Here is a 26,652-nt window from a genome sequence, read left to right as displayed (position 1 = left end):
TGTGCTCTATTTATATGTAAATTTTACACAACAAAAAACCTTTCCCCTTAATTTTTTAAAATCACCTACAGTAGCAAAAAGAATTGAGATCTTTGGAGCTTTTATTTAACGGAGGAATTTATGGTGTAATCCTTTTCCAATTTTACAATCATCTTGATCTTAAAATTGTATTTAATTGCATCTCTTTTTATTAAAGTTTTTTTTACTAACTCCAGAGCTTTTAACCATATTAAGGCCAAGCCACTGACACTATACATTTGAGGTAGTGGGAAAGGAAGGTTAATATCCTCTGAATTTGTTAGCATTCTCTCCTATCCAGTGTCAGTCAGTCCATGATGCCAATGATCACACTAACATTACCCTGGCTGCCAAATCTCTTAGTTTGTTATGACTTTAAATCATCTTGAGTTTTCTTATGTTGGTGGTTTATTCCAGAATATTTGATACTGTCATCCCTGCTTAATATAGTTATTTTTCCAGATAAAATCTGTATTAACAAATTAGTTAATAAAAAATAAAAATAATTAATACACTAAATATATTTAAGTAGTTTCAAAGTAAAACATCTTAATATAAAACAGGACACAATTCTGTTTTGAAAGAATTTAATATGTAAACAAATACAGAAAGACAGTATAGCAACAAAACAGTATTGCTTGATAACAATTTTGACACTTCAACAAGTACTTTTTTATATATATGAGAGGCTATCTCTGCATTAAAGTTGACCTTCCTATGGAATAACTTCACAGTCTCTTGAGATTTTAAGCCACAAAACCAAGACTCATGCTGGCAAAGCAACCTGCAAACACTTCCTGCCTGTTCTCACAATTAGTCTACTTTAAACTTGTAAAGAGATTTTTCCAAAAGAGAAAGAATGCACTTAGTGGAGAGATGACTGGGGTCTCCCAAAGCAAACCCCTCCCCAAAAGGCTGTCTTACCATCTGCAGGACTGAAATGTTGGAGACAGATTGAAAGCTAGGGAACAAAATACCTGTATCTTTGGTTTATTTGCCCTATTCAGGCAGTTATCTGCAGATTTACAATAAAGCAAGTAAACAGAACCACAGAGATAAGACTATAAATTATATTAGGTTAAGGTACTAGGGAGGTGAGAGAATAAAACACCTGTAGCTCGGCAGGGCGTGGCTCAGCGGTTGAGCATTGACCTAGGATCCAGGAGACCGTGGTTCGATTCCCAGTCAGGGCACATGCCCCGGTTGCGGGCTCGATCCCCAGTCGGGGGCGTGCAGGAGGCAGCCGATCAATGACTCTCATCATTGATGTTTCCCTCCCTCCCTCTCCCTTCCTCTATCTGAAATCAATAAAGATACATTTTTTAAAAAAAGAACACGTTAATTACCAACCCTAAGTTACTACTTGCCTATTATAATGGAAACTTTGAGGTGTCTACTCTTAAGTACAGTTGACTGCTTTAAAGTAGACTCATTTTATTCATGTTTTCCATTTAGCATCTTTAAACTTTTTTATACATTCCTTTAAAGAAATAATTCACATATGATCAACATAAGCACTGAACTAATAACGGTCCTCTCACCCATCTTGAATTATCTGAGGAAGATTACAACTGAAAGTGATCTTTTTCCTGAGAGAGCCACTTTACAAAATGGCATCAGATGATACAAATTTTCCCCACCAGAATATAAGATGGGAAAATCAGATTACAATATTTTGTAAGGAAAACATGTTTGTTTCTTAAAACAGTGTTTTCAATAACTTTACAAGCTACAATATTTTAGGGAGCCAGACAAATTTAAATGAAGAAGCAATTATTTCTAGATGCTAAGAGAATGAATACATATGGTAAATTCTGGTTGGTCTTTAAGCAGTTTTTATAGGAAATTATTTACAGAAAACCAAGCTCAAGTTTAAGGTTGAGTTTAATAGTAAAGCTCGAATACAGTATAGGGCTCTGATTCTCAGGTAGAAGGTAATGGGTAATATCCTCCCAAAAGGGAAAAATAAATTTATTAATTTTGGTAGATAATATTAATAAATCATTTTTGAAATACATAAGAATTCCCTTCAAAATCTTTGGCATTTGTGAGTCTTTAGAGGGTAAAGTTTTTAGGTATTTTCCCCTGCCCCCAATATAAAAAGGTGAGCTAGTTTTTAATTAAAACAAAAAAAAATAATCTTAATTTCAAAATGACCTGAGTTTTATTCTGCACTGTTATATAAACCAATTAGATAGCTATGAGTCCTCTGAGATATAACAGAGGCCATTATACCTCAGATTTCACATATGCACTCTGCAGTGAGATTTATGACTAGAACTTACCCATAGTTTTGTAAAGTATAAATTTAAATGTCTCAGTCTAATTTTTCATAAGCTCAACTATTCAAAATATCAAACTTATTACAGTAAGATGATGAGTAATTCATACACTGTGTGGTATGAAGTTAGCCCCAAATTCAAGTATTTTTAATATTCATCCCAAGTCTTTGTACTGGCTGAGATATAAGCTGTAGCATTTATATCGGTACGACTGGAATTTTTCCCTGTGTATATTTTTTATCACAAACTTCTAATCTCATATGCAATTGTAAGATCTCAGGTAGGTTTATGTAGTCATAATATAGTAGCATAAAACATACCATGTAAAAGTAAAAAGTAAAATTTTCAAGTTTCTTGGATTTTAAAGTGCTCCATGTGCAGTATTAAATCAGCTTTCAGGTTACAGAAATCCATCATGATGACAAGTAATAGTTTTACAAAAGATCAGCAAGCAGTTAAACAAGAATAATTTGTTCAAGTATGAATACATGGATTAAAAGACGCAGACACTCTTTAGGCACACTCCGATCTAAATAACACCAAAAATAAAATTTTCACTTGAATACTTAAGAGGGATAGAGAGGTGCTGAGAAGGAATGTCAGGGTGTCAGAGACTAAGGTGGTAAAGTAACGGGTATGTAAACTCAAAGTGGCTCTGAATATTTTGGTAACAAATATTGTCCAACAAAACAGAAACAAAAATAAAATACTTACTCATTCCTTATCAGAAATTAGGAAACAAGTCTGTCCAAATGTGCAGAAGCTGTATCAGAAAAATATTTTGGGGGAAATTTCATAGCTAATAAGTCGCTTCATCCATGTTGTCATCACTGTCTACGCCGAAATCATCTCCATTGTCAAAGTATGAATTAATGTAGTCATTTTCCTAAGTGAACATTAAAATGAATGAGTAGTAACATTATCATTAAGGAACATATGTAGGCTGCCCCTTTAGGTCTATAAATACCAACCTTAGGTAATAACATACACCAGGCTTAAAAGAGGTCTCTGCTGTGCATTGCTTAGAAAACACGTGCGCTTCCACTCCCGTCTACCTGCGCCGCTTCCTGGGAGACCTCCACCTGCTGCATCCTCAGCTTCGGGGAGCACGGGGAGCCCCTGCTCTCCAGGGCCGGCGCCTTCGCTCCCCAGCCTCGCAAGGAGCACCCGCGGTTTAGGGGGCTAAGGCGCCGGGCGCTCCAGAAACAGCCAATGCGCACTAACGTTAGACCACCTGGGGCCCCGGCTTTCCACCAGCGCGCAGCTGACCGGCAGCAGCGGGGTTTTCACTTCCTAGCAAAAAAAGGCCTAAGAAACCAAATCGAGGCTCGAGGGTGCTGATGGCTGGGTGGAGGCGGCGGTAAACGCGCAGCCCCGCCTCCCCCCACCACGTGCACAGCTCACGCAGCCGCGGTCCTTCGGAACCACCGGTGGGGCAGGGATCCCCTCAGACCTGCACACGACGCCCTTAACTGCCGACTTGAAAGTTTAACTAATCCGATCAATTTCCTTAGCTGGTGGACTTCTGCTTACAGTTGCCTATCGAGTTACAGTGGTCCCTCGGTTTCCCATCGAGTCCATCGGCAAACATTCCGGTTTCCGAACACGTACCCCCAGAAGGAAATGCTTGGGTTTTGAACCCGGAAGGAAATGCTTGGGTTTGGGAACCCCCCCGGAAGTGGAACGTGCCGGCTTCCGCGGAGGGCGGGTCCTGAGGCCCAGCCGGGGCTGCGACCCCCGGTTTCCAAGGTTCAGACCTGACCGGTGTCCCCGAGCGGGTCACATTCGGAAAGCCAGGGAGCACTGCACTCTCCCTCCTAAATTCAACTGGGCTTTATAGCCAGGCGCTATAATAATTCTCTCGATACAAAGGAATTGATGCCGGTGACAACACTATGCCCCTGGTTCCCATCGACCCGGGCTTGCTCAGTTTAACCCAGAGCACGTGTCTGATTTACTGGGTGATTCTTATCCTGAAGACTGTTCCCCCTCCAGACACGCCCTTACCTCTTCCTGCTCTTCCTCGTCGTACTCCTCTTGCTCTGCAGCGTCTTCCTCCTCCTCCTCGTCTTTACTTTTCTCCTTGCTCCCTTCTTTCTCTTCATTTTCCTCATCTGATTTTTCACCATCACCTCTCTTTTCCAATTCCTGTTGTAAATGAAGTTCATTAACTTTTTTGTAAACCGCTAGACTCTGACCTCCCTGCTCGGCCTCAGTCAGCCTTTTCTAATCCCCCCCCACCGACCCACCCACCCACACCCCCAGGCAGCACATAGGAAATCGTGTTAACTCAAGAAAGGGGAGCTCACTGTCCTAGCGACACACTAGTATTTTCTTCGATTTTGTTAACTCAAAATTGGGACCCCAGGTAATGCTGGGATATCTGCTCTATGCACAGTGCTTTATTTTTATGATTTCTATTAATACCTCATTCAAAAATATTGAACTGATTCAATTTATGGAAAAGAACTTTCAGAACGTTTTGGGTTTTTTTCCTTCTAACATAAAAGGAGAAAAGAGAACATAATGGTACTTTCAAAATGTCTATATTTTTAGTTTATAAGTGAAATTATTTAAAACAGTATCAAGTCATATTGGGGTGAGTTATCCTATTTGCAGATTATGCATGTCTTTTTATTTCTTTTCTCCCTCATTATTTACTTTGCATTTTCCAGGAATTTTGCTTCTGATTATACCTGGCAGGTTGAGAAAAAAGAAAGATTAAAACTCAAGTCACAGTCAACATTAGCGCTTTTTAACAACTCTTATGAGAGGAGGCAGAAAAGATACAGAGTTAGAAAAGCTTCGATTGCCTGATGGTTCTACTTACCCACCCTGTTAAAATCACTGTGCAACTGTCTCATAACTTTAACACACACATTTTTAGTACATCCTCATATTCCTATTATGACTACCAATAATATTCCATTTGGTAAAAAATGAGCTGTTTTCATTACTGTCACTCTTTGATCACTAAATTGTTCTATGCTTAATTTGCACAAGTGATAGGCTCTCACAAGCTTTCTAGGAAATGGGTGTAGCAATAATTTCACATGTTAATATAATTAAGGTATAAGATCACTTTAGCTAAGATGGGAATATTCTTAAACAGTAATCAGAACACTAACTTATAAATCTGCAAATGCTCCATCTTATTATAAGATATTCACTTAGTAGATTATATATAGAGAGATAAAACACATTTTACATCTGGAGTGACTATAACATCTATTCCTTTATTGGTTCTTAAATATTTATTTTTAAAAATTTACTACATTCAAATTTGAATTTGGAAATCAAAAGCAATAGTAAGACTACATCAGATAAACTCAGTTTCTCACCAAAATTCAAACTCTACTTTCCTGTCACTTCACCCTACTCAGACAGAACAAAAAAAGACCAAGACAATTATCTTCATACTGACCCCTCTTGCTTTATGTGACTTATTACTACAATAGAATGTGTGCAAGTTTTATAAATGGCAATCCTTTGGAAAACTGCAAGTAAACAAAATAGTACTTATAGTTAAAATACTATCTGTTTGCTCTGTATGCCACGCAAAATAAGAAGTTCAAATGTTAGTTTACTGGTGTCTGGTGATTCACATGTTAATTATGAGATATGAGTGTATGCCACTCCCTCTCCATCACCAGAAGTTTTATTATAATAAAACTTGCAACTGCGTTTGATGAAGAAATAAACAGTAAGAGTCATCTGGAAGCTAATTTTGCTCTATTAAAACTGCTAAATTGTTGGGATTTCTAGATTTAAAGCTCCAGTTTTAACAATGTTTGTACTGAAAAGGTGTTAAAATGCAAAGACTAAGGAAACACAATTTGTTCTGATGGGAAACTGCATTCAGAGGTCCAAATCAACCTTTCTCATAGTGCATGTCAGCTTAGCAACTTCTTTCCAGGAAGCTTTAAGAACAGTCCCAATCAGTGTTCAGTCAGTACAAGTTGGCTATGTCTGCAATCCCATCCACCAGTCCACCACAGTTAAACCTGATAGTTAACACTATTCCCTTGGCTTTATTTTCAGACATGTTTTCTCCAGCTCAAGTATTGGCCAAAATAAAATAACAAAAATATGAGTTTCTGTTACCATGTAGATGGCCAACTTGGCCAGGTATAAAAGTTTTAAAATAAGGAAGGAGTACTCATCTCATCTGTAAGAAACAATATCATCTCTCTGGGTTGTAATGAAGTCTAAGGACATAATGAATGCAAATAGTTCATCAAAGAGCCTGGTAACTAATAAGTTTTCAATAAATGCTAGCTGCTATCATTATCATCATCATCACCATCAGTTCAAGGTAATACACGTATTGATAGAATAAATTGGTATACCCTTCATGGACAAATCCACTTCTAGAAATCGACCCTGCACATGTGAAATGACACACTTGACATGAATTCATCGCAGCATTGTTTATAACAGTGAAACACTACATGAAACATAATGTCCATCAGTAGGTTCGACATTGATTAAATAAATTATGGTTCATTCTTATAGTGCAGGAAAAAAAAATTTATCCAAGTCTATACAGACTGACATGGAACCACCTCCAAGATATTTTAAGTGATAAAATGGAAATGCAAGAGTATTTATGCTACCTTTTATCATTTAAAAAGAAAGAAAGAAAAAATTTGCATTTGCTATGCATAAAATATTTCTGGAAGGACATATAAAAAGCTTGTAATGTTGGTTGTCTACAGGGGGGAACGGAACGGGTGGGGAAATTTTCAGTTTATTAAACTTTTGAATTTTACATGTTTTTAGTTTTGGAATATTATAAAAAAGATATAAAAATAAGTTCCACAAGTTATGATTTTCCTTCAGTAGAATCTTCTACACTTAATACGAGACAGAAGAAGAGCATTAAAGAAGTACATGTATAACAACAGGAGAAAAACTGAAAGGTTTTTTAAAAGAAATAGATTTTAGGTATGTAACTCATTTCTTTCCCATGCACAACTCAAATGCAAGGGGAAAATAGGATCAGAGTGGAGAAGGAAACGGACAGAGGTGAGGCAAGTTGACAGGTGAGTGGTAAGAGGACAGGATGGAGTTCCTTAGCTCCCAGCCGACGATAACCAGACCTCTCTGGTTACCTGCGTGCTGGGGTCGGGTCTGTCAAATCCACATGCTATTAAAAAGCGAGAGGAGGTGGAAAGGCTGAAGAAGGCAAAGGAGGCATGGCAACTTTTCAATTCACTCCCACAGCAAGAAGAAAGCCTTACCTCAATTTTTTTCAGTACATCTGCAGTATTAGTGAGTGAAGTGTCTTTGCCGGTATTGTTCACCTTTTTGGATCTGGGACCTGCTGAAGTAAAACCACTGTTAACACATTTTTTAATAACAGCAATAATGAATTATATTTCTTTGCCTTTCAATATGCTGCCTAGCATAGTGGTATGTCATACCGGGCAGTCACATACTTTGCAGACTGAATTAATTTTCTTAATAAACAAAATAAATCAGCACACCTCACAAATTTTCTTTCTTTCTTGTTTTTTAAATCCTCACCTGAGGACATTTTCTCTATCGATTTCTAGTGAGAGTGGAAGGGAAGGAGGAAGGGAGAGAGAGAGAAAGAAACATCAATGTGAGAGAGACACATCAATTGCTTGCCTCCCGCAACTGCCCGGACCGGGGCTGGGAACCTTGACCAGTTACACGCCCTTGACTGGGAATCAAACCCACGACTGTTCGGTCCTCTGGCCAATGCTCTAACCACTGAACCAAACTGACCAGGGCACCTCATAAATTTTCCATGATGAGAAGTAAATGATAATCACGTAATAGGATATTTTCTAAGACTGCAACCAGGTATCTTCTTACTAATACTGAAAATCTGTACTGGCAATTAATATCATTCAGGCCAAAATTGCTAAAATATTACCTCCAGTAGAATCACTACAGGATCAATGAAAAGCTCTCAGAAATATAACATCTGCACTAGTTTTCTGTTCACTGACCAGCGTATTTTATTTTAACTAGGGCAATTTTATCAAGTTTGGAAGATAAAAAACAAGTGCAGAATATAGGTGCATTTGCCAATGGTTCAAGAGATGAGAAAGAGGTTCTATTCAGTGCCACATAGCCCTATATTTGGAATGAAGATTAAAATGGTTAAAGTGAACCTATCTATCATATGAATCTGAAAACTCAAAGCAATATAAACAAAATGTGTTAATGCCTTTGGGATAATTTTTTAAGCCATATAAAAAATATTGCATTTTAGGCTATTCTAAAACTGTAGGGACTATAGAATTATTTCATATATAGATCCTGCCAATCAGTTACCAAAGCATTATAATATGCTACAAAATTGTCATTGTGATAAAAAAGTGTTAAGAGTTATTTCCCCAAATCAAGCTAAATACCTAGGAATTACTTGGTAAAAGAAGAAAATATGGCTCAGAAAGATGTAATTTTGCTAAAGATTAACATTTAACCTATAGAAGAAATTTTTAGATTGTGGTAGATGATCCATAACTAATGGAATTATAATTTACTGTGTTATTCCAAATTCCTCCTTGGGGAATCACTAAGCTCAGAACTCCTACTAAACATATGTTAGTGAGGTTTTGCTCAAACAAAAGTAATAGTTAGATTTACTGTTGGGAAACTTTCTCAGTCCCTCCTTGGAGGAAAGACTGTTTAATTTGACCTGTAGCACATAAATATATAGTATCATAAATGAACAGGTTCTCAATATATATTACAATATTGATGCCAGAAAACATTAGCAAAGAATGTAACTTACTCACACCTTAAGTCTTTTTCTTTTAGGATCCTTTTTCAAATTATTTAAGTTGTATAACACATGTCTGCTAAATGGATATTATAGAACATGGACAGGTAAATAAACTTATTAAAATTACTAATCTCTTAACCAAGAAAGTAAGTTGTATACTCAGAATCTTTTGCTATTTATCCCTCTGGCTTATATAATGCCTAATCCTTACATGTATAACTGGGGGAGAAGTGTCAGATTATCAAAATTTGTTAATGACTGTTTTAACCCCAAAACATTAACATGAATTATTTTTCCACCTTTGGCCAAATATATGCTATTCTAGTAAATCAAATTCAAGGAGCAGGAGGTCGTGGGATATCTGATTTGTAGCCAAGTCAGACAGAAGTTTGAGTAACCTGGGGACCTACTACTCATGACTGGCTGAAGTGGAGAGCAATCTCGTGGGACTGAGCCCATAAACTGTAGGGTCTGTGCTAACTCCAGTTATTGTCAGAACTGAACTGAATAGTAACACCCAGCTGGTGTTGCAGAGAATTGCTTGTGTGGGTAAAAAACTCCACACATCTGGTGTCAGGAGTATTATGAGCTGTAGTAGTATGAGAGTAAAGGAGAAAAACACAGCAGGAGTGTGTTTTTCCTATAGATTGTTATCCAAAATATAGCAAGAACCCTTTAAACTCAACAATAAGAACACAAAAAACCCAATTAAGGAAAGGACTTAACAGACAAGAAACACAAATGGAAAGAAAGCATATAAAAAGATGCTCCACATCATACGTTATCAAGGAAATGCAAATTAAAACAAAATAATGGCAAAAATCTAGACCACTGAAAACACTAAATGCTGGCAAGGACGTGGAACAACAGAAACTCTCATTCATTGCTGGTGGGAATGTAAAATGGTACAGTCACTTTGGAAGACAGTGCAGTGGTTTCTCATAAAACTAAACATACTTTACCATGGAATCCAGCAATCATCCTCCTTAGTATTTACTCAACGGAGTTGAATACTTACATCCACACAAAAATGGATGTTTATAGGAGCTTTATTCATAATTGCCCAAACTTGGAGGCAACCACGATGGCCTTCAGTAGATGAATGGATAAATAAACGATAGTACAACTAGACAATGGAACATTATTCAGCACTCAAAGAAAATGAACTATCAGCCGTAAAAAGTCATGGAGGAGACTTAAGTGCATATTACTAAATGAAAGAAGCCAATATGAAAGGCTACATACTGTATGATTCCAACTAGATGATATTCTGGAAAAAGCAAAACTATGGAGTCAATAAAAAGATCAGTGGTTGCCAGGGGTTAGGAGGAGGGAAGGATGAACAGGAGAGCACAGAGGATTTTTAGGGCAGTGAAATGATAGTATATGATAGTATCATTTAGGATCATATGAGACTATAATGGTGTACAATACTATTACAGTTTCATACTATAATATGGTGCTGTATGATACTGTAATGGTGAATACATGTCATTATACATTTGTCCAAACCCATAGAATGTAAAACGCCAAGAGAGAACCCCAAGGTAAACTATAAACTCTGGGTGATAATGATGTGTCAGTGTCAGTTCATCGATTGAAATAAAGGTACCACTCTGGTGGGAGATGCCGGCAATGCAGGAGGCTATGAATGTATATGAGGCAGAGAATATACACGAAAATCTCTGTTTTCTGCTCATTTTTGCTGTGAATCTAAAACTGCTCTTAGAAAAAAGTCTATTAAAAAAACATAAACAGGGCCTGAAAAAATAAAAGGGGTGTGCGGGGCTGGAATTTCTTCTCTTAGTTACTAACCCCATTGTTCTTAAACTCTCTGGCAACTTCCCTCTTTTTCTCTTCATTCTTATTAGCAAAATTCTCTCAAGACTCATCTACGCTAGCTGTGTCCATTTTTTAAACTCCCTAATGTTCCACCCATTCCAATATGCGCAAGTCCACCTCTACAAATCCTTTAAAAAGCTCTCACTGAAGTCGGCAACGATCAATATGTCAAAAATTAATTTACATTTTCTGATCTTTACCTCACGGACCTCTCAGCAGCACTGTTCAACGTCCTTGAACATTGCTGACCACCTTCTAGAATCCTCCTCACTGCTGAGTACTCTGTAACCCGTTCCCTTGTTCCGCCGCCTCCTCTTTCTCTCTCTCTTCTTTACTGATTCGGTTTCCTCTACCAGCTATTGGGTTTTGGTATTCCTCCAGCCTCCGGCTCAGGCCCTCATTTCTCCCAGATCTTTCATTTCACTCTAGACAACCTCATGCTTTTTCATAGTCTCAATTACAGTACCTATTCTGATCATTACCATCTCGGTTTTGAGGTCCATGTCCCCCGTATCCAACAGCATATTCAACTTTGCTATTTGTATATCTAAAAAAAGAAACAAAAAAAACAACAACAAAAAACCCCCAAACCCTTACATACGACTTTTGAATTAAACTTACGATTTTCCCTCTCAAGCCTGATCTTTCTCCAAATCTGCCCCCAACCTAACCTCAGTAAACTTCTACTCATTCTTTAACCTGGAGTCCAATTCCATCTCCTCGAAGGGCTTTTCCCTGCCCTCCCGAGAAGGGCAGAGGGGTTTGGTTTAAGGCTGTTGCTACATTTGACTGTAAGTTCCGTCAGGAACAGACTGTTCCCACTTTGCTCACTGCTTTATTCCTCTTAGCGGCGTCCAGCAACAGTAATAGCAGATGCTCAACAATCATTTACCCAGGGGAATTATGAAAGCACAACACAACAGAAAGTTTCACTTTGGTATTTTATGTACAACATAAAGTTCTAGTCTACTAGTGCCCAAATTTTACCAGTTCCGAATGTTGCAGTTAAAAACTTAAAAATCAGGCAATATAATCACTTAAAAATTTTCAAATACACAATAAAATTGTCTACATAATTGAAGTCTTTCCTAGCACATTGAAATTCCATAATTAAAGGAAATAAACAAAACAAAAAAAGCAACCAAAAAAAGCCTTAACAAAATAATGTGGAACATATTTTAAGAAAATGTATTCAGAACACTAAGTGCAGCTTCAGGTAGACAATTCCACAACAGATAGAATTTAAGCAATAACCTTTCCCTACCTGGATTATTGTATTAGTCAATGTACCTTTTTTGTATTTTTTCCTTGGCATCATCTCTCTTGGGAGTCTTCTCCAATCTGTGTGTAAAAAAGAAGAAATATAAAAATTTCAGTTTCTTCTACAAAGTAGCAGCACTGGACATAACTATTTAAAAAATACAACGGTTGCTCAAGCAATGAAAATATAAGTTCTTAATATCTGATTGTACTGATTTAGCCTGGGAATCAGAATATCACAATAATGTGTTTTCTCCTATGATGAAAAAATGTTCATTAAAATAGCTTTGAAATAGTGCTATAAAATTCCTAAAACATTCTTTTAACAGCTATTTATAAATACATTTATAAAATCAATTCTAAAGAGAGAAATTGTCATAGTAAGAAAAATGTAGAAAAGAATTTTCTACATAAAAAGTTTTGGGAATGAGTAGACGTAAAAAGTTATTCATGATATATTGTTGAATAAAACAGTTTTTTTAAACAATATTTATAGAATCCCCTTTAAAAATAATCCTAGCATAAGCGCGCTCTCCCTCCTCGCCTTTTTGAACCCCTCCACTTCTCTGCAGGCATGTGACCTTTACCCCTCTCTTCTAAGCTCCAAGGGCCCTTCTTTTGCTTCTGTAACTGTTCCCTGAGCCCATTTATTCTACAGCTCACTTCTACCTCTGTGACTTTCTAAATAAACTTTCTCTTACAGTTTGAAAAAATAAGTAAATAAACCTAGCATATAAATATTTATACAGGGTGGGGCAAAGTAGGTTTACAGGTGTGAGTGCAGTTTGTTCTTGTAGTATTAGTTATGGTACTATTTTCCATATGAACAACTGTAAACCTACTTTTGCCCCACCTTGTATACACACACACACACACACAACTTGTGCAGAGAAAGTTGTAGGTTGAGAACAAAATATTACAGTAATTCTTTGTGGGTGTTTGGAATACAGCTGTTTTCCTTAAGTATTATTTATCTATTTATTTGACTATTCTGTATATTATAATGTTTCTGTAGTTGATACATATTTCTTATGTAATAAAGGATTTTTTTCAAAAGATAAAATACATGAGCAAAATCCCAACACATGCAAAATTAAACAAATAATTCTATTATCTAAAAACTTTAAAATTAAAATATAAATAGCTGTGGAAGAGTAAATTCCCTCCAACAAACAATTTTGCCTACATAGCTAAACAATTCCTCTAATTTGTCACTTCCTTTTAATTTTGAAGCAATCAGAAAAATGAAGCAACATAAAAATGGATTAAAATATGCTGTCTGCTAATTAAAAAATAAATAAAACCTTCAGTGTATTTTGTAGAAAACTACATCTCAAGCTATTTTACCTGACCTAAATAATTTGAATATATATATTTTATAAACAATTCATAGATGATCATGAGACAGTATGTAAAAAGAATCATTTAGAAGATGAATATTTATGAAGTGGAAGAAATGAGAGATCTAAGAGAGTATTTCCAGGGGACCCAACCTTATCAATGACCAATCAACACTGAAAAGAAAAAGCACTATAACTCACGAAAGCAATAATACTATAAATGCCATTTATGCTTTTACATGAAGGCGGTTTCTATGAAACACCAAGGACAGACATGTCAAGGAAAGTGAGTTAAAATGAGGAGACCTGGGTTCTAGTAGCACTATCCAAGTCGCCCTGACAGGTCACTTCATTTCAGTGGCAACTTTTTTTTTTTTTTAAATCTGCAAAATAAATGAGCTGGATGAGATCTCTCCAGCCCCTTCCACCTTGTCTATATCCAATGCAAACTTGTGAATGTTGAGGGAAAAAACCCTCTTAGGTATGGTCCTTTTGAAAAGGCATCTTAACAACTAAAAATAGTCTATGTCTGCTTGAAAGAAAGGAAGATCCATGAGCTTAGCTTAATAGTCTTTAACACTAGATTTTTTCTTCAAAAGCTATAGAATCACGCAGGAGCACAGAACTGAGCACTATTGGTACTACAGTCTGAAACTGTGATTGTGGCAAATGAAAATGGAAAACCCAAATGAGTCTGGCAAGTCCTAGTTTATTTTTAAAAAGTATTTTAAGAACTTCCACAAAATAGTTCAACTCTCTCTTATTACAGTATAAAAATCTTTTCATCTTAATTTTCATAAGATATACATTACTAATTGCAGGAAAAGAGATAGATTCTATTCAACTCTAGATTCTATTTAAGAGAAAATTTGTCCTATGAAAATATAGGGTAGGAAAAATAGCCTTTAAATATTATTTTAACATTTTCAGTTTTATAATTACCTGGTATCCACTCTTCTTTGTACACCTTCATATATCTTTTACTATACCTTTCAATATCTAGAAAAAAAAAGAAAAAAGTGTTCATTAGAAAAATCAAGAATAAACCTGAATTTAAGCCATTCCTTTAAAATAACTGAAAACACCAGATACCTTGTACTTTACATATAGGGAGCTTCCTACATTTGCATGTAATGCATTCCTGAATCCATACTGAATTGTTTAATGAGCACTACTAAACATTAAGAAAGTGGCAAGCAGCAGCTGCGTATGAATGGCTGGAGTTGAGCAAAACCTAAATCTTAATTATAGTTCTTAGAATCAGACAACCTGACTCATCTATGAGGATGTTCACAAAAGCCCAAAGCCACTTACATACAAGGGAAAGGAGGTCTACCGGGCATCTTCTGCTTTCTTCTGCCCACCCTGGCCTCCGGCTCCCAATCTTTAAACCTTGTGTAACTGCGATGTACTAAGCACCTCAGGAAGGATGGCGGCTGCTTGCTCACCTTCAGCATGTTCAGTGAGGCGTCCCCCTGAGCCATCTTTCAATGCACTGGGGAGGGGTGGCAAAAAGGGGAGGCGTAGGCCAGGCTGGACTTGGGGCCATGAGTGAGCGAGCTGCAAGCCTTCCACGTCAGCTACCAAGAATTCTGCAGGGACTTTCTGAACCTGCCAGAACTGGAAGAGCCACGACTGTGTCTCTTGCTTCTGCTTTGCCCACTTTGCCACAAGAAACGCCTTTGATGAGGGCCCAAGCACCACCATCACGCAGTATGGTGAAACCACGGTTCATCATAAAAAGTGGTTTTGGAGTATAGCCATGGAAAACGGAAGGTAATAAAAAAGATGAAAATATACAAGTCAAGATCCAAATATGTACTGATTTTTCTTCATGGATGCAGTCGGCTCGGGGAGGAGAGAATGGGGGTGTGATACTATTGAGTATGGGGTTTCTTTTCAGGGTGATAAAAAGCTTCTAAAAATTAGATAGCAGCATGGTTGCACAATTCTGTAACTACACTAAAAGCCACTTTATTATCTCAATAAAGCTGTTATTTAAAAAGAATGACAATTATTGGAATTTTTAATAAATTAACTGAACTTAATTATATTCCACTATTTTCCTGGTATTGAAGGTATATTTACCCAAAATGGGCAACATTCTTTAAGTGCAGATAACTGTATATCAGTTGTGCATTCTCAGTTTATCATGCACAAACCTTGATTACTTGCATTTCATATATCCTGATTGCAGATTTCAAATACATCTTTAATACATACTAACATTACTTCTGGTGATTCTAATTATAAATGAATTCCTAACAGGTTCTAGCTTATCATTACTTCCAAGTGTTCTTGTACTTGCACCATCAAAATGTAATACTTTAAAAGACTTTGATGGCTCACATTTTTGAAGAGAGGATGGATGGGTCAGCTATCTTCTTTAGTCTATAACTGCAAAACATTTTCATTATTAAATTTATGATTACCAATTAACATGATCAATCCATTAAATTGTTTAATTTCTACATAATCTAGTTCCTTTCAATCATCTTTGTCTTTGCCCTCAGCATTTGTCCAGTTACAAACTACATCAAATAAATTTTGGTACATTAATATCACAAAAAAGAAAAAAATATAGTCACATATCATTTTAGCAAACAGGATGTTCCAGATTATCACAAAATATGTAATGAAAAGCTTTTCAAAGATTAACTACATATAAATACCATACTTCCTTCTTATTCTTAGAAAGATATTGTTTACTTGATTTTAGAGTTTGAGAAAATTCATCAAGGATATTGTCAACTGAAGACTCGGTCTGAGATTTTGCTTACACCATCAATTTCACCACTATCATTAGCAACCAGAGAGCCGCTTTCTGTGTCTCTGCATTCATCTCCTGATTTGTCTAGTAATCATGAAACATCTTCCTGTCAATTTTCTTCTCTTTGCCATTATGAGAAGAAAATAAAAAATTTTAAATTCTCAATTACATTCTATAAAAGCTAAAACAAAAACAAAACAACTACAAAGACAAGAGTCTCTCCAGACTTCTTTTATATCCTCTTAAAAATTAATGTAACACTTCGGGCAACACAGTAGGAAAACTAAAGGATGATGTAATAGTGATTGATAATTTATTTCAATATTGCATAATCCTTTTATGCAAGTTTACCATTCTTCTATTTTTTTATATTTTAGTCTTTTTGTTCAGCATTGTGGGGAGTAATGGATGAATGATGATGATAAAACACCCAAATGTTTCAAGGCAGGAAAAATAAGATCACTAAGATTCCCAAATGTATTTTAGATTAATAAAAGGATCAAATGAGTAGGTATGGTAATGCTAAGAAAAAATAAGGTGGTTTTTAAAATTTTTTTTAAAGTAAATCTCTTTGTTCTTTGGAAGCTATGAAAAAATAAATAAAAGTTATGAATATCAATAATTACATACAGTAAGAACTGCTAAAAACGAAATGAAAATTAAATAGGGTCACATGGAGCCTGATGGTATATCAAAAGTCAAAACAAATTCCATTTATTCAGTAAAAGACCTTGTGGCCATATTGTAGGTAAATGTATAACTTGCATTGAGGTTTAAGTTCTGAAAAGGCTTACAGAACCAGCACCTCTGTCACTCCTATTTCTATCTCAGTCGTTCAGGAACCTGAGCTGGGAACCACTGGACCAGAGATCTCTAGGTACCTTTGCAGCTAAAATTCAATAAAATAATAATATTCATTGGTGTTTTTCCTTTATTATAAAAATAATAAATTTCATTGTAAAGAAAATACCAATCACTTTTATAATTCTATCTGAAAACATTATAAACAAACCTTGAAGACATCACAACATGAAATGTTTATTCTGTGCCCTCATTTTTTTTTTTTTGACAAATTTCAATGGCCTGAACCACCAGGCACTTGATTATCTATCAGGAATTCTTGAGATCTCCCACCCTATTTGTTTGCTCTAGTCTCTAGTAATTTAGTTCCTTACATTAGTCTCTCTTTCCTAAAGCACATAGGTAGCGAGTGATGGAAGAAGGCTGGTGAAGGTGCAGTGACGTAACACTATCTAGAATTATCTCCCTCTCACAGCTGTTTACTTCCATTCACTCTGGTCAATTCTTTTTCATTCTTGGTGTATAGTATATAAACATTATATGTGTGTGTGTATATATACACATATATGCCTAAATACAGCATGTATTTTATTAACCTATATACACACATATGTATGTATATATTATATTTAAAAACCCTTTATTTTCAACCATACTTTTTTTTAAAAACAAACAAACAGATTACATCAGGAAAGAGAGGTAAACATGAAGATTTCAAGGAGAATGTTCTTGTATCAATTTAGAAAATCCTATACAAGAGTTTTCTCCTGGAAAAAGAGAAGCAAAAGATTCCTTGTATTTTTAAATATTTTATTGTGTAGTTATAAAAGACAAAGAGCCTCTTGATCCAGGTACAAACCAACAACTCCCAGAGACCAGCAACAAAATTATGTTCTTAATGTGCCTAAAAGACTCACATAAATACTTTAATGTTATGATACACTTTTAAATTAGACATGTGCTTTAATAACAAGCACATCTAGTTAAATAAATCTGTCCTGCAGTCTAGAGAAAAGACTAATTTTAAAATAGTGTAAAAGTGTTTTTACACTATTATTTTCTAATAAGAATATTTATTAGTTCATTTAGTGTTACTTTTTAAAAATTTTTAAATGAGTTTTAATTTCATTTTCAACTCAAAGAAATAAAAGCATACAACATAATCATGAAAGTTAAAAAAATTTAGTATTTTTGAGGTAAAATGATCTCTTATCTAACCATTACATAACTTCAAACAGCTATGTTTTAAAAAATTAAATGAACTGGTCTAAAAGGCTTCTTATAATTACAAGCACATGTAATAAAATATTATTATATAAGACTTCCTTTTTGACTCTTAGCCAATTCTGTCTTTCAGGGGGAGGGAAAATGGAATGCATTTTTATTACTAATGGAATGAGATGATCCTATATGAATTTCTCATGTTTTAATGATGTTGTTTTGAGAACTCAAGAATGATATTGATCACTCTAATTTCAACATTCAAGGGCAGAGACTGAAAATCAAAATAGGTCTACTGTGCTAAATAACCATTCAGGAATAGGACCCCTTCCTCTGAAACCACTTCCCACTTCCAGTATGAGACTGGCAAGCCTTCTCCAACTGAATATCCTCTCTGTCCTTAGCATAACCAATGAACATGTGTTTTGTATTCTATTATAGCTGATACATAAATAAGCCAAAATATGGAGAAGGCATTTAAAATTTTTAACCATAATATGAAATAATCAGAGACCTGCTTAAAGATTTATGTATAAGGATAGTAATCATGGCATTCTATGAGAAAAAAATGAGAAACAACCTTAAATCTAATAGCAGGGAATTAGTTACAATTAATGTTATATCCACAATGGAATACCACATAGTCATTGAAAATCATATTTTCCAAGAATACTAAGGATATGTAAAAATGCTAATAATATTCTATTGAGTAAAAAAGGAAGATACAAAGTAATATGAATCCAATTTTGTAAAAAGAATACACATACAAAAGAAAAATTTCAGGAACATACAATATAATATTTTAATCTAGACAAACATTATAGATGATTTTCACTTTTAAAATATTTTTTGATTTCATCATTTTTACTGAGCATATAAAACTTCTATTGTGAAAGGTAATTTTACAAATAAAATATTAAAAAAATATTTTCTGTTAAATCAACTTAAATATGTGTTTTCAAGGTTGTTGATAATTTCCAACTGAATCAAATCAATCAGTACTAAATGACCATATGTCTTGTGCCAAAGCATTGCTTCATCTGTATACCCGAAACTACAAAATCAGAGTCCAATACACACCTTGTTTTTCTTCAGGTGTTTCTAGAAAATAAGGCATTCTTTTCACAGTTTCTCTCAACTCCTGTTTCAAGGCCAGCATATAATCTTCACCCTCTCCTGTTTTCAGTGGCACTGGTTTATAATCTATATCCTGTTTAAGAGACAATGACTTTTTAAAAAATAAATTAAATATTTTAATATCCCTTTTGCCTAAATTCTGGAAAATCCCAGTTTTATTGAAAAACTACATTTTATAGGTAATAAGTTCTACAATCAACTTAAAAAATGTTGAGTTGTAATCTATTTAACCTGTAGCCCATTTGCCCTTATTTTAGAGGTAGGAAAGATGGTTATTTTCCTATTGGCCCTCATTTTCCTGATGACAAAATAATCATTTTGCTATACAAGTCTGTTTACTGTGATTCCATATTTTAAAAGTCAAGGGACCCAAATTAGAGTAACTGCTTTCCTCTTCTATTAACCTCAGTCGGTAGTGGTGGTGCTATTTGGAGTAGTAGCATAAAATATGTAATAGTAGCAGCTATTGTTTAACAAGCGGTTACTCTGACCAGGATGTACTCAGTATTCAACATCTATGATCTCCTTTAAAATATCATCAATATTTCTCATTTTAAAGTGAAGAAATTGAGACGTGAACAATCTGTAAGCCCAAAGAACACGCAAAGCAGGAGTTTGAAACTACATCTTCAATCTTAAAAATTACATGCACACACGTGACGTGTGTGTGTGTGTGTGTATTCATTATATATATTGATAAAAAAGTGGATCCTTGGGATATAAACTAAAGGCATTTCTGGTTTCAGGGGCTAAGAGTAGGATATATTTTCAAAATTTTACTCCAAATTTATTCATTAATTCTACAGCTATTTACTGAATGCCTTCTATAAGCCAGACATGGTTAGACAACAGGAGTTACCATGATGAACTCGTCAAAGTTTCTGCTCTCCTGGAACTTACATTCTAGGGGAGAAAAACTCAACGAAATGTGTAAATAAATGAGGTAATATATAGTTTTGGATAGTGATAGGTGCTATGAAAAAAATGAAGCTGGGAAGAGGAAAGGGTGACTGACAGAATACATAGAGGGTGGCGCTAGCTGGTCTACACAGGGTAAGCATGCATGACCTCTCAGGGAAATCATGTTTAAGCAGAGAGCTGGATAAAATTAGGAAGCCATCCATGCAAAGATATGGGAAACAGATGGCACCAGCCAGGGAAACCAGCAGAGGAAAATGCCTGAGGGAACAAGGAGGCCTGGAAGGCTAGGGAAGGGGAACAGTGTGGTAGGGAAAGGGTCAGAGATTCATCAGAAAGGCCAGATCAGACAGAGCCTCTTAGCCAGTAGTAAGGAATTTCAGTTTTATTCCATGTATAAAAACAATGGTATGTACTAATAGTCCCAGTGTTTAGAAGTAATCTCACACATGGAAGAGCAAAAAGTAGGCTCCCTATGTGAGACATCTAGATGCCCAGATATATTTGTCCAGGTCCTCTACTTACATAAATCTTTCAACAAAGAACTTTTCCTTTTGAAATAGGAAAAAAAATTCCTGGAGGGAGTATCTGGTAATTTATGATTTTTTCATTTTTTTATACTGCAGCACATGCACATCTGGAAATATAAGCTTACATTTTAAACTAAATATAAAGTGAAAGCATTAAACATTATGCCAATTAAGCTTGCAGCATATGCATTAAATTTAAAAGCTTCTACTAAACAGAGTAAAAGCACTTATATTTTGAGAAACAATAATGAAATTTAAATTCATTTTAATAAAATATGGAAATAAGGAAAAAAAGTTCAGTGGGGGAAAAAAGGCCAAATGGTAGAGTAGGGAGCAAATTTAAATTCTATTGATGCAAGATGAAAAGGTCATTAAAATCTGGTAGTGTGGGAACTGAGGACCACTGTAAAACTTCTGCTTTAAAAAATATTTTAATGATGTAACATATCAATAACAGCAATGTAAGATGCATGAATTAAAAAAATTATTTCTTAGTTCACACAGTTCTGAATCTATTCATGGAAAGGTATGTATATAGTTTTATTTTCTGTATTTTAAGAAAGCAGTCTGAAAATCAGAAAAGGTTCAGAGAAGAACAGTGGAAATATTTCAAGGTAAGTGAAACATGCTCTTACTTTTTTACATTTCAGGATATCATATATTCAAGTCCTATACAGAATTTTAATTTTCTCTGAAACATGAGAAACACTCTGTGAGAATCCGCTGTTAATGTACTTACAGGAAACAGTGGGGGTGGCTTCAATACTACATCAGGTAACTTTTCACCTCTGCTAAATCCGACTGCCTCGATATTGAAGGTATAAGCAGCACGCCCTCTTCCTTTATTCCCAGCCATTGCAACCAGTTATACCAGAAAAGTGGGCAAATTCTGAAAGACACTATTAATGATTAAGATTTATGGGATCATATAAAAAATAAAACCAACATTTTAAAGCAAAATACACTCTACCCCTTACGTAGCATGGCCAATTTAAACACTTCTGGGAAGCAAAATTTGTAAAGAAATAAGCATGTGACAAGCTGACTCCTGAACCCCTCACATCTAGTCGTGTTTGCCGATGGCCTCAACTACCTCAGTAGGTCCTGGGTGGAGGCTGAACCCTAGGGCTCCTTCAAGACGCTGCCCCAACCACTGCACAGCCAGTTGATGCAATTTTCTCCACTCCTGTGGTTTGGCAAGATCTTGATACATGTAAAAATGTGGAAAAGGAAAGGTCAGGCTGATGAAGAGAGGACACTTTGCTTTCTCATTCAACGTGAAGACTGTCAGCAGTCATACACAAAGTTTGTAAATGATTATTTTTTTTATCCTAGAATTTGAATGTTAGAAAAGATCCTTGAGATCAAGTCCAGTGTCCTCCCTTTAGAAATGGGGATGGGCTCAATAAGACTCTGAAGATGTCTGTCCAAGCAAAAACATAAGTAAATAAGTTCAGAGAAAAACACCTGAAATTGAAATTGTTAAAGGCAGAATGAACCTGTACTCTCTTCACCTTTGGGGACAGTAGAGATGTCACATACTCAAGTTCTGTACTGAACATCTGAATTGTCTAAAACATGATCACACTATAATGTGATAACTGAGCCAGCAGTAATATTAACAGGGATTCCTCCTACATTAAGGATCTTTCACTACAACTCTGCATTTGACTGCAGTGAAGATAATACATACTCTTAAATAGGCTTTTTAAAAAATCCTCACCCAAGGATACGTTTTTTATTGACTTGACACAAAGAGAGAGAGAGAGAAAGACAGAGTGATCAGTTGCCTCCCTTACATGCCCCGACTGGGGATCAAACCCAAAACGTGGGTATGTGTCCTGACCTGGAATCAAACATGCCAACTTTTGGTGTACGAAACAACGCTCAACCAACCGAGCCACACTGGCCAGGGCTAATACACCCTTTTAAAATATCTTTTCCCACTGATAATATTGAGTATCATTCAACCCTATAAGCTCAAAAATCAGTAATATCCCCTCTCCCATACCACTGTAATAGTTCCTTCCCATTTTCCCCTTGCCATTTATTTATTTCCTTAAAAAAAGAGGTCATTGCACATACAATGCTTCTCCAACTTGAAGGCACACGTGAATTACCTTGTTAAAATGCAGATTCTGACTCAGTTGGCCTTGAGCAGGGCTTGAGAATCTGCATTTCCAATAAGCTCTCTGGAGATATCAATGCTGCTGGTGTGCAGACCACACTTGGAGAGTAGCAAGGCTGTACATTGTCCCACACTTTGGATTTGAAAGATTGCATACATGAGATATGGTTTAACACATTCCTCTATTCCCTGTACTTTCTGTAAACAGGTGGACTAGAGACTTAGTCAAATTTGGGTTTGATTTTTTATAAGAACACTTAAAAGAGATGCTTGCTTTCCTACTGCACCACACCAGGATGCACATGAAGTATCTGTCCTGGTGATGTTCTCTGGTCATTGGGTTCAGGTGCTGTCAGTCTGTTTCATCTAGTATAAAGTTCCCCTCAGTTTTGGCATGATGATTTTAGCAGCCATTGATGATCATAGCCTAGATCCATTTTTCTATTATGGATAGCAAAGTGGTGGTATACAAATTTTATCATTATTTCTGTATTTATTAACAGAAATTCTACCAGAGATCAAGTCCTCTCATCCACTATTTAGTTACTATGAAACACAATTCATATAGGAAAGGTGCTTATTTTAACAAGCGATCTCATTTCAGCTGTCTATACTAAGAGAAGAAAAATATCCAAATGGCCTTGTTTCAATTGCTGAGTCATTAAAGCATATGCTGAGCTTACAGAAGGAAGGTCGGCCAAGTATGCAAATTGCTAAGCAGAAGGGCTCGCACCTTGACTCTAAGAAACAAATTGTGGGGGCCCATTAGACACGTGTGGCCAAGACTACTAGGCAGAATTCCAGTCCAAGATTTGCCACTAAATAAAGATTAAGAACAATTCTGGATAATGTCTCCCAAACTTGCCAATTACCTGGAAGACTTATTAAACAGAGTCCCAAGTGATCCTCAAGTCCTCAAACCTATTACACCAGAATCTCTGGAAGTGGGCCCTGGGAAGTAGTTGGAAAACTCACCCTAAAAAGAGAGTCTATTAGCTACCGCTGCTTGGACCATTCCTTGAGAAATGTCAAACTCTGCTGCCTCTAAACTTCTGTTTTTATCAAGCAACCTTTGGATGTATAAGTGCTATCATTAGTGAATGTACTACTCTCGGCATAAAAATCAGTCCTAGTTCTTGAGACACCCTTAATAATTACACGGTGTTCTGGCCTACAAATCCATCTCTTTTTCGTTTGGTTATCATGAGTCAGTTCTCCTATACCTGGAGAAGCTGCTAAATTCATTTTTTCTTCTCTTGCAGAGCTGAGGGGCAGTCCCTTGACTCTGGTAACTATCTCATGGGAAAAATAGCTCAGAAGTGATGCCTAAGCAGCACTCTCTGAAATCCTTTAAGTTGACTTAACAATTGCTTTGTTTCTTTTTCACCCTGCCAAACTTTTTGAAAGAAGGCTTTTTTTTAAACCAGATTTCCTCATTTTCTATCCAAATCTTCCTTCACTTCATAAGGGCCAGTTTCACTGAGTCATTCACTCAACCAATATTCAGCATTCCAGGAACTGTGTCAGGAACCAGACAGCACTGAACAAAACTGGTTGCTTCCCTTAAGTCTTAAATTTCAATGGAGGAAAGAAACACAAAGAAGTAAGTAAATAAGTTTATAACATAAAATTATCTGTTCTTTAGATGTCCCCTCCAAAAGGATGTTGAAGTCCTAACTGCTGATAACTGTGATTGTGATCGTCCTTATTTGGAAATAAAGTCTTTGCAGGTGTAATGAAATTAAGATGAGGTCATACTGAACCAGGGTGTCCTCTTCCAACGAATGGTTTCCTTATAAGAGGGAAATCTGGACAGAGAGAAACTCACAGGAAAAACACCATGTAAAGGTGGAGGCAGAGATGGGTAGTGCTGCAGCTGCAAGCCAGGAACACCAAAGAATGCCAGGAAACACCAGAAGCCAGGAGAGAGGTATGGAATACAGTCCCTCCGAGCCTCCAAAAGAAACAAACCCCTCCCACACTTTGATTTCAGACTTCTGGCCTCCAGACCATGAGAGAATAAATTTCTATTGTTTTAAGCCATCCAATTTGTGGTGCTATGTTATGGCAGCCCTAAGAAATCAATACAGCTCTGAAAAAAAAATAAATCATGGGTAGGGGATAGAAAATAACACAGGAGTATGGTAGTGGCTTTTTCATACAAGGAAGGTCTTTCTGTGGATGATAAATCTGACTAGTATGCTGGAGAAGGCCCGTGAGCCACTAGGAGGGATGGGGTGGAGATGATTACAGAGAGAAACAGCAAGTGCAGAGGGGGAAGCCACAAGCTGGGGGGCGGGGGTCTGAAGAACAAGCAGCCCATCGCCCTGGCTGGTGTGGCTCAGTTGGTTGGTGTGCCGTCCTGCACACCAAACAATGGCGGGCTCGATTCCCGGTCAGGGCACATATCTAGGTTGCAGGCTCGATCCCCGGTTGGGGCACGTGTGGGAAATATAGAGATGCCCCTTTTGGGAAATGGACCTTTTCCAAAGGGAAGGAGTTTCACTTATATTTTTTGTTTGTTTGTTTCTTTGACTGTATTAACAGTAGAGATTTTATGCAACCCCCCAGTCTTCCGGAAAATTCTTGAGAACCCAGATCATGACTTTCTCCACACATCATCTAGCTCAGGGACTTGCACATAAGGATAGCCCTGAACAGAGTGACAGGAAAAATTCTAAGTAGGTTAGGAACATGTTAAAAAAGGCTGCATCCCCACCAACAGCTTTAGGAGTCTAGGGGAGAAGAGCACACCTATCCTTGTCTGAAAGCTTTTTAGTAGATGCCACGATAAGGGTTTTCATAATTACCCTTTATAATGCTGTCTCATGGGTCTCTGGAGGTTAGTCAAGTTCTCAAGGGAATTTCTGAATGTTTCAACAGCTGGGAGGTGCAGGGTGACCTGTTGTTAATGGTGGGGGTGATTTATGTGGCTGGCAGGGCTACACCCAATTATTAGGCACTTTTTCTGTCCTCGCAAAGTGTGGCTGCCCTCACTTGCCTTAGTTGAACCTTTCTACTAACTTTCTTTGCTCTCTTCCAAGAGTGAACAAACTAACCAAAAAAAAGGGGGGGGGGGTTTGAATAAAGAATATCGAATTTAATTTTTTGGAAGAGAAGAAAAACCTTATTAACACAACACCTCTCCCCAAGATACAGGCTCAAGCGCCAACAGTGAAGAAAAGTCTGCGGCAATGATTCGTGCCTGAATCAATCCGTCACCGGATTTGAAAATCTACCATCAGTAAGAGCACAAATTCCTTTCTCACTGCAAACAGGCCCTGGAGACGATTTAAAAATATTTCTGAAGGGATCAGAGGTAAAGCTTTCTCTCAACAACCCTCAACCCAGAGGCGCTTTCATGAATCTCCACCCTGACTTCCCCCCCTTCTCGATGTGCCCCTGTAACTCCTTTCTACCCTCTCCATCTCCTCCCCCAAGTCCTCAAGGGCTGCTTCTGTTACCTGCTCCCTAAGAATCGAGGCTTGGGCAAAACTGTGCCAGCGAAGCGCCGGCCGGCCAAGAACCGATGCGGCAGGAGGCGCCTGCGCCCGGCGCGGTTCCTCCTCGGAGAAGAGCACCCTCCACGCGGCCCCGCAGCCGAGATGCGAGCGCAGCCAGCTAGCCCCGCCCACCACGGGG

General features: G+C 36.8%; 1 protein-coding gene across 3 annotated transcripts; it reads right to left on the bottom strand.

The window, feature by feature from the left end:
* Positions 1–588: 588 nt before the first annotated feature.
* Positions 589–26,520, bottom strand: POLR3G (RNA polymerase III subunit G). Of its 3 annotated transcripts, XM_016216182.2 has the most exons (8): positions 26,475–26,520; positions 21,622–21,781; positions 19,378–19,507; positions 14,448–14,504; positions 12,196–12,246; positions 7,544–7,626; positions 4,308–4,448; positions 589–3,186 (listed from the first exon to the last, which is right to left on the bottom strand). In XM_016216182.2, the coding sequence occupies exons 2-8, from the start codon at positions 21,736–21,738 to the stop codon at positions 3,100–3,102; spliced, it is 666 nt and encodes a 221-aa protein (XP_016071668.1). In that variant the 5' UTR covers positions 21,739–21,781; positions 26,475–26,520; the 3' UTR covers positions 589–3,099. The 3 variants fall into 3 exon arrangements, with proteins under 3 accessions (XP_016071668.1, XP_087671567.1, XP_016071669.1); XM_087815441.1 differs by lacking the exon at positions 26,475–26,520 and having other exon boundaries at positions 21,622–21,839; XM_016216183.2 differs by lacking the exon at positions 26,475–26,520 and having other exon boundaries at positions 7,544–7,623; positions 21,622–21,839.
* Between the last annotated feature and the right edge of the window lie 132 nt (positions 26,521–26,652).

The sequence above is a fragment of the Miniopterus natalensis genome, chromosome 3, assembly GCF_054644295.1.
Source record: "Miniopterus natalensis isolate mMinNat1 chromosome 3, mMinNat1.hap1, whole genome shotgun sequence".
Classification (NCBI taxonomy): domain Eukaryota; kingdom Metazoa; phylum Chordata; class Mammalia; order Chiroptera; family Miniopteridae; genus Miniopterus; species Miniopterus natalensis.
The sequence above is the reverse complement of the archived record's forward strand: the minus strand, read 5'-3'. Positions and strand labels throughout refer to the sequence as shown.

What these genes read in the sequence shown, in the direction of transcription:
- POLR3G (XM_016216182.2), bottom strand. Translation starts at nt 21,738, where the DNA reads ATGGCTGGGAATAAAGGAAGAGGGCGTGCTGCTTATACCTTCAATATC. An exon ending in AAGGAAAAAATACAAAAAAG is followed by an intron (nt 7,627 to 12,195) that starts GTACATTGACTA and finishes GTTTTACTTCAG; the next exon opens with CAGGTCCCAGATCCAAAAAG. An exon ending in ATGTACTGAAAAAAATTGAG is followed by an intron (nt 4,449 to 7,543) that starts GTAAGGCTTTCT and finishes CATTTACAACAG; the next exon opens with GAATTGGAAAAGAGAGGTGA.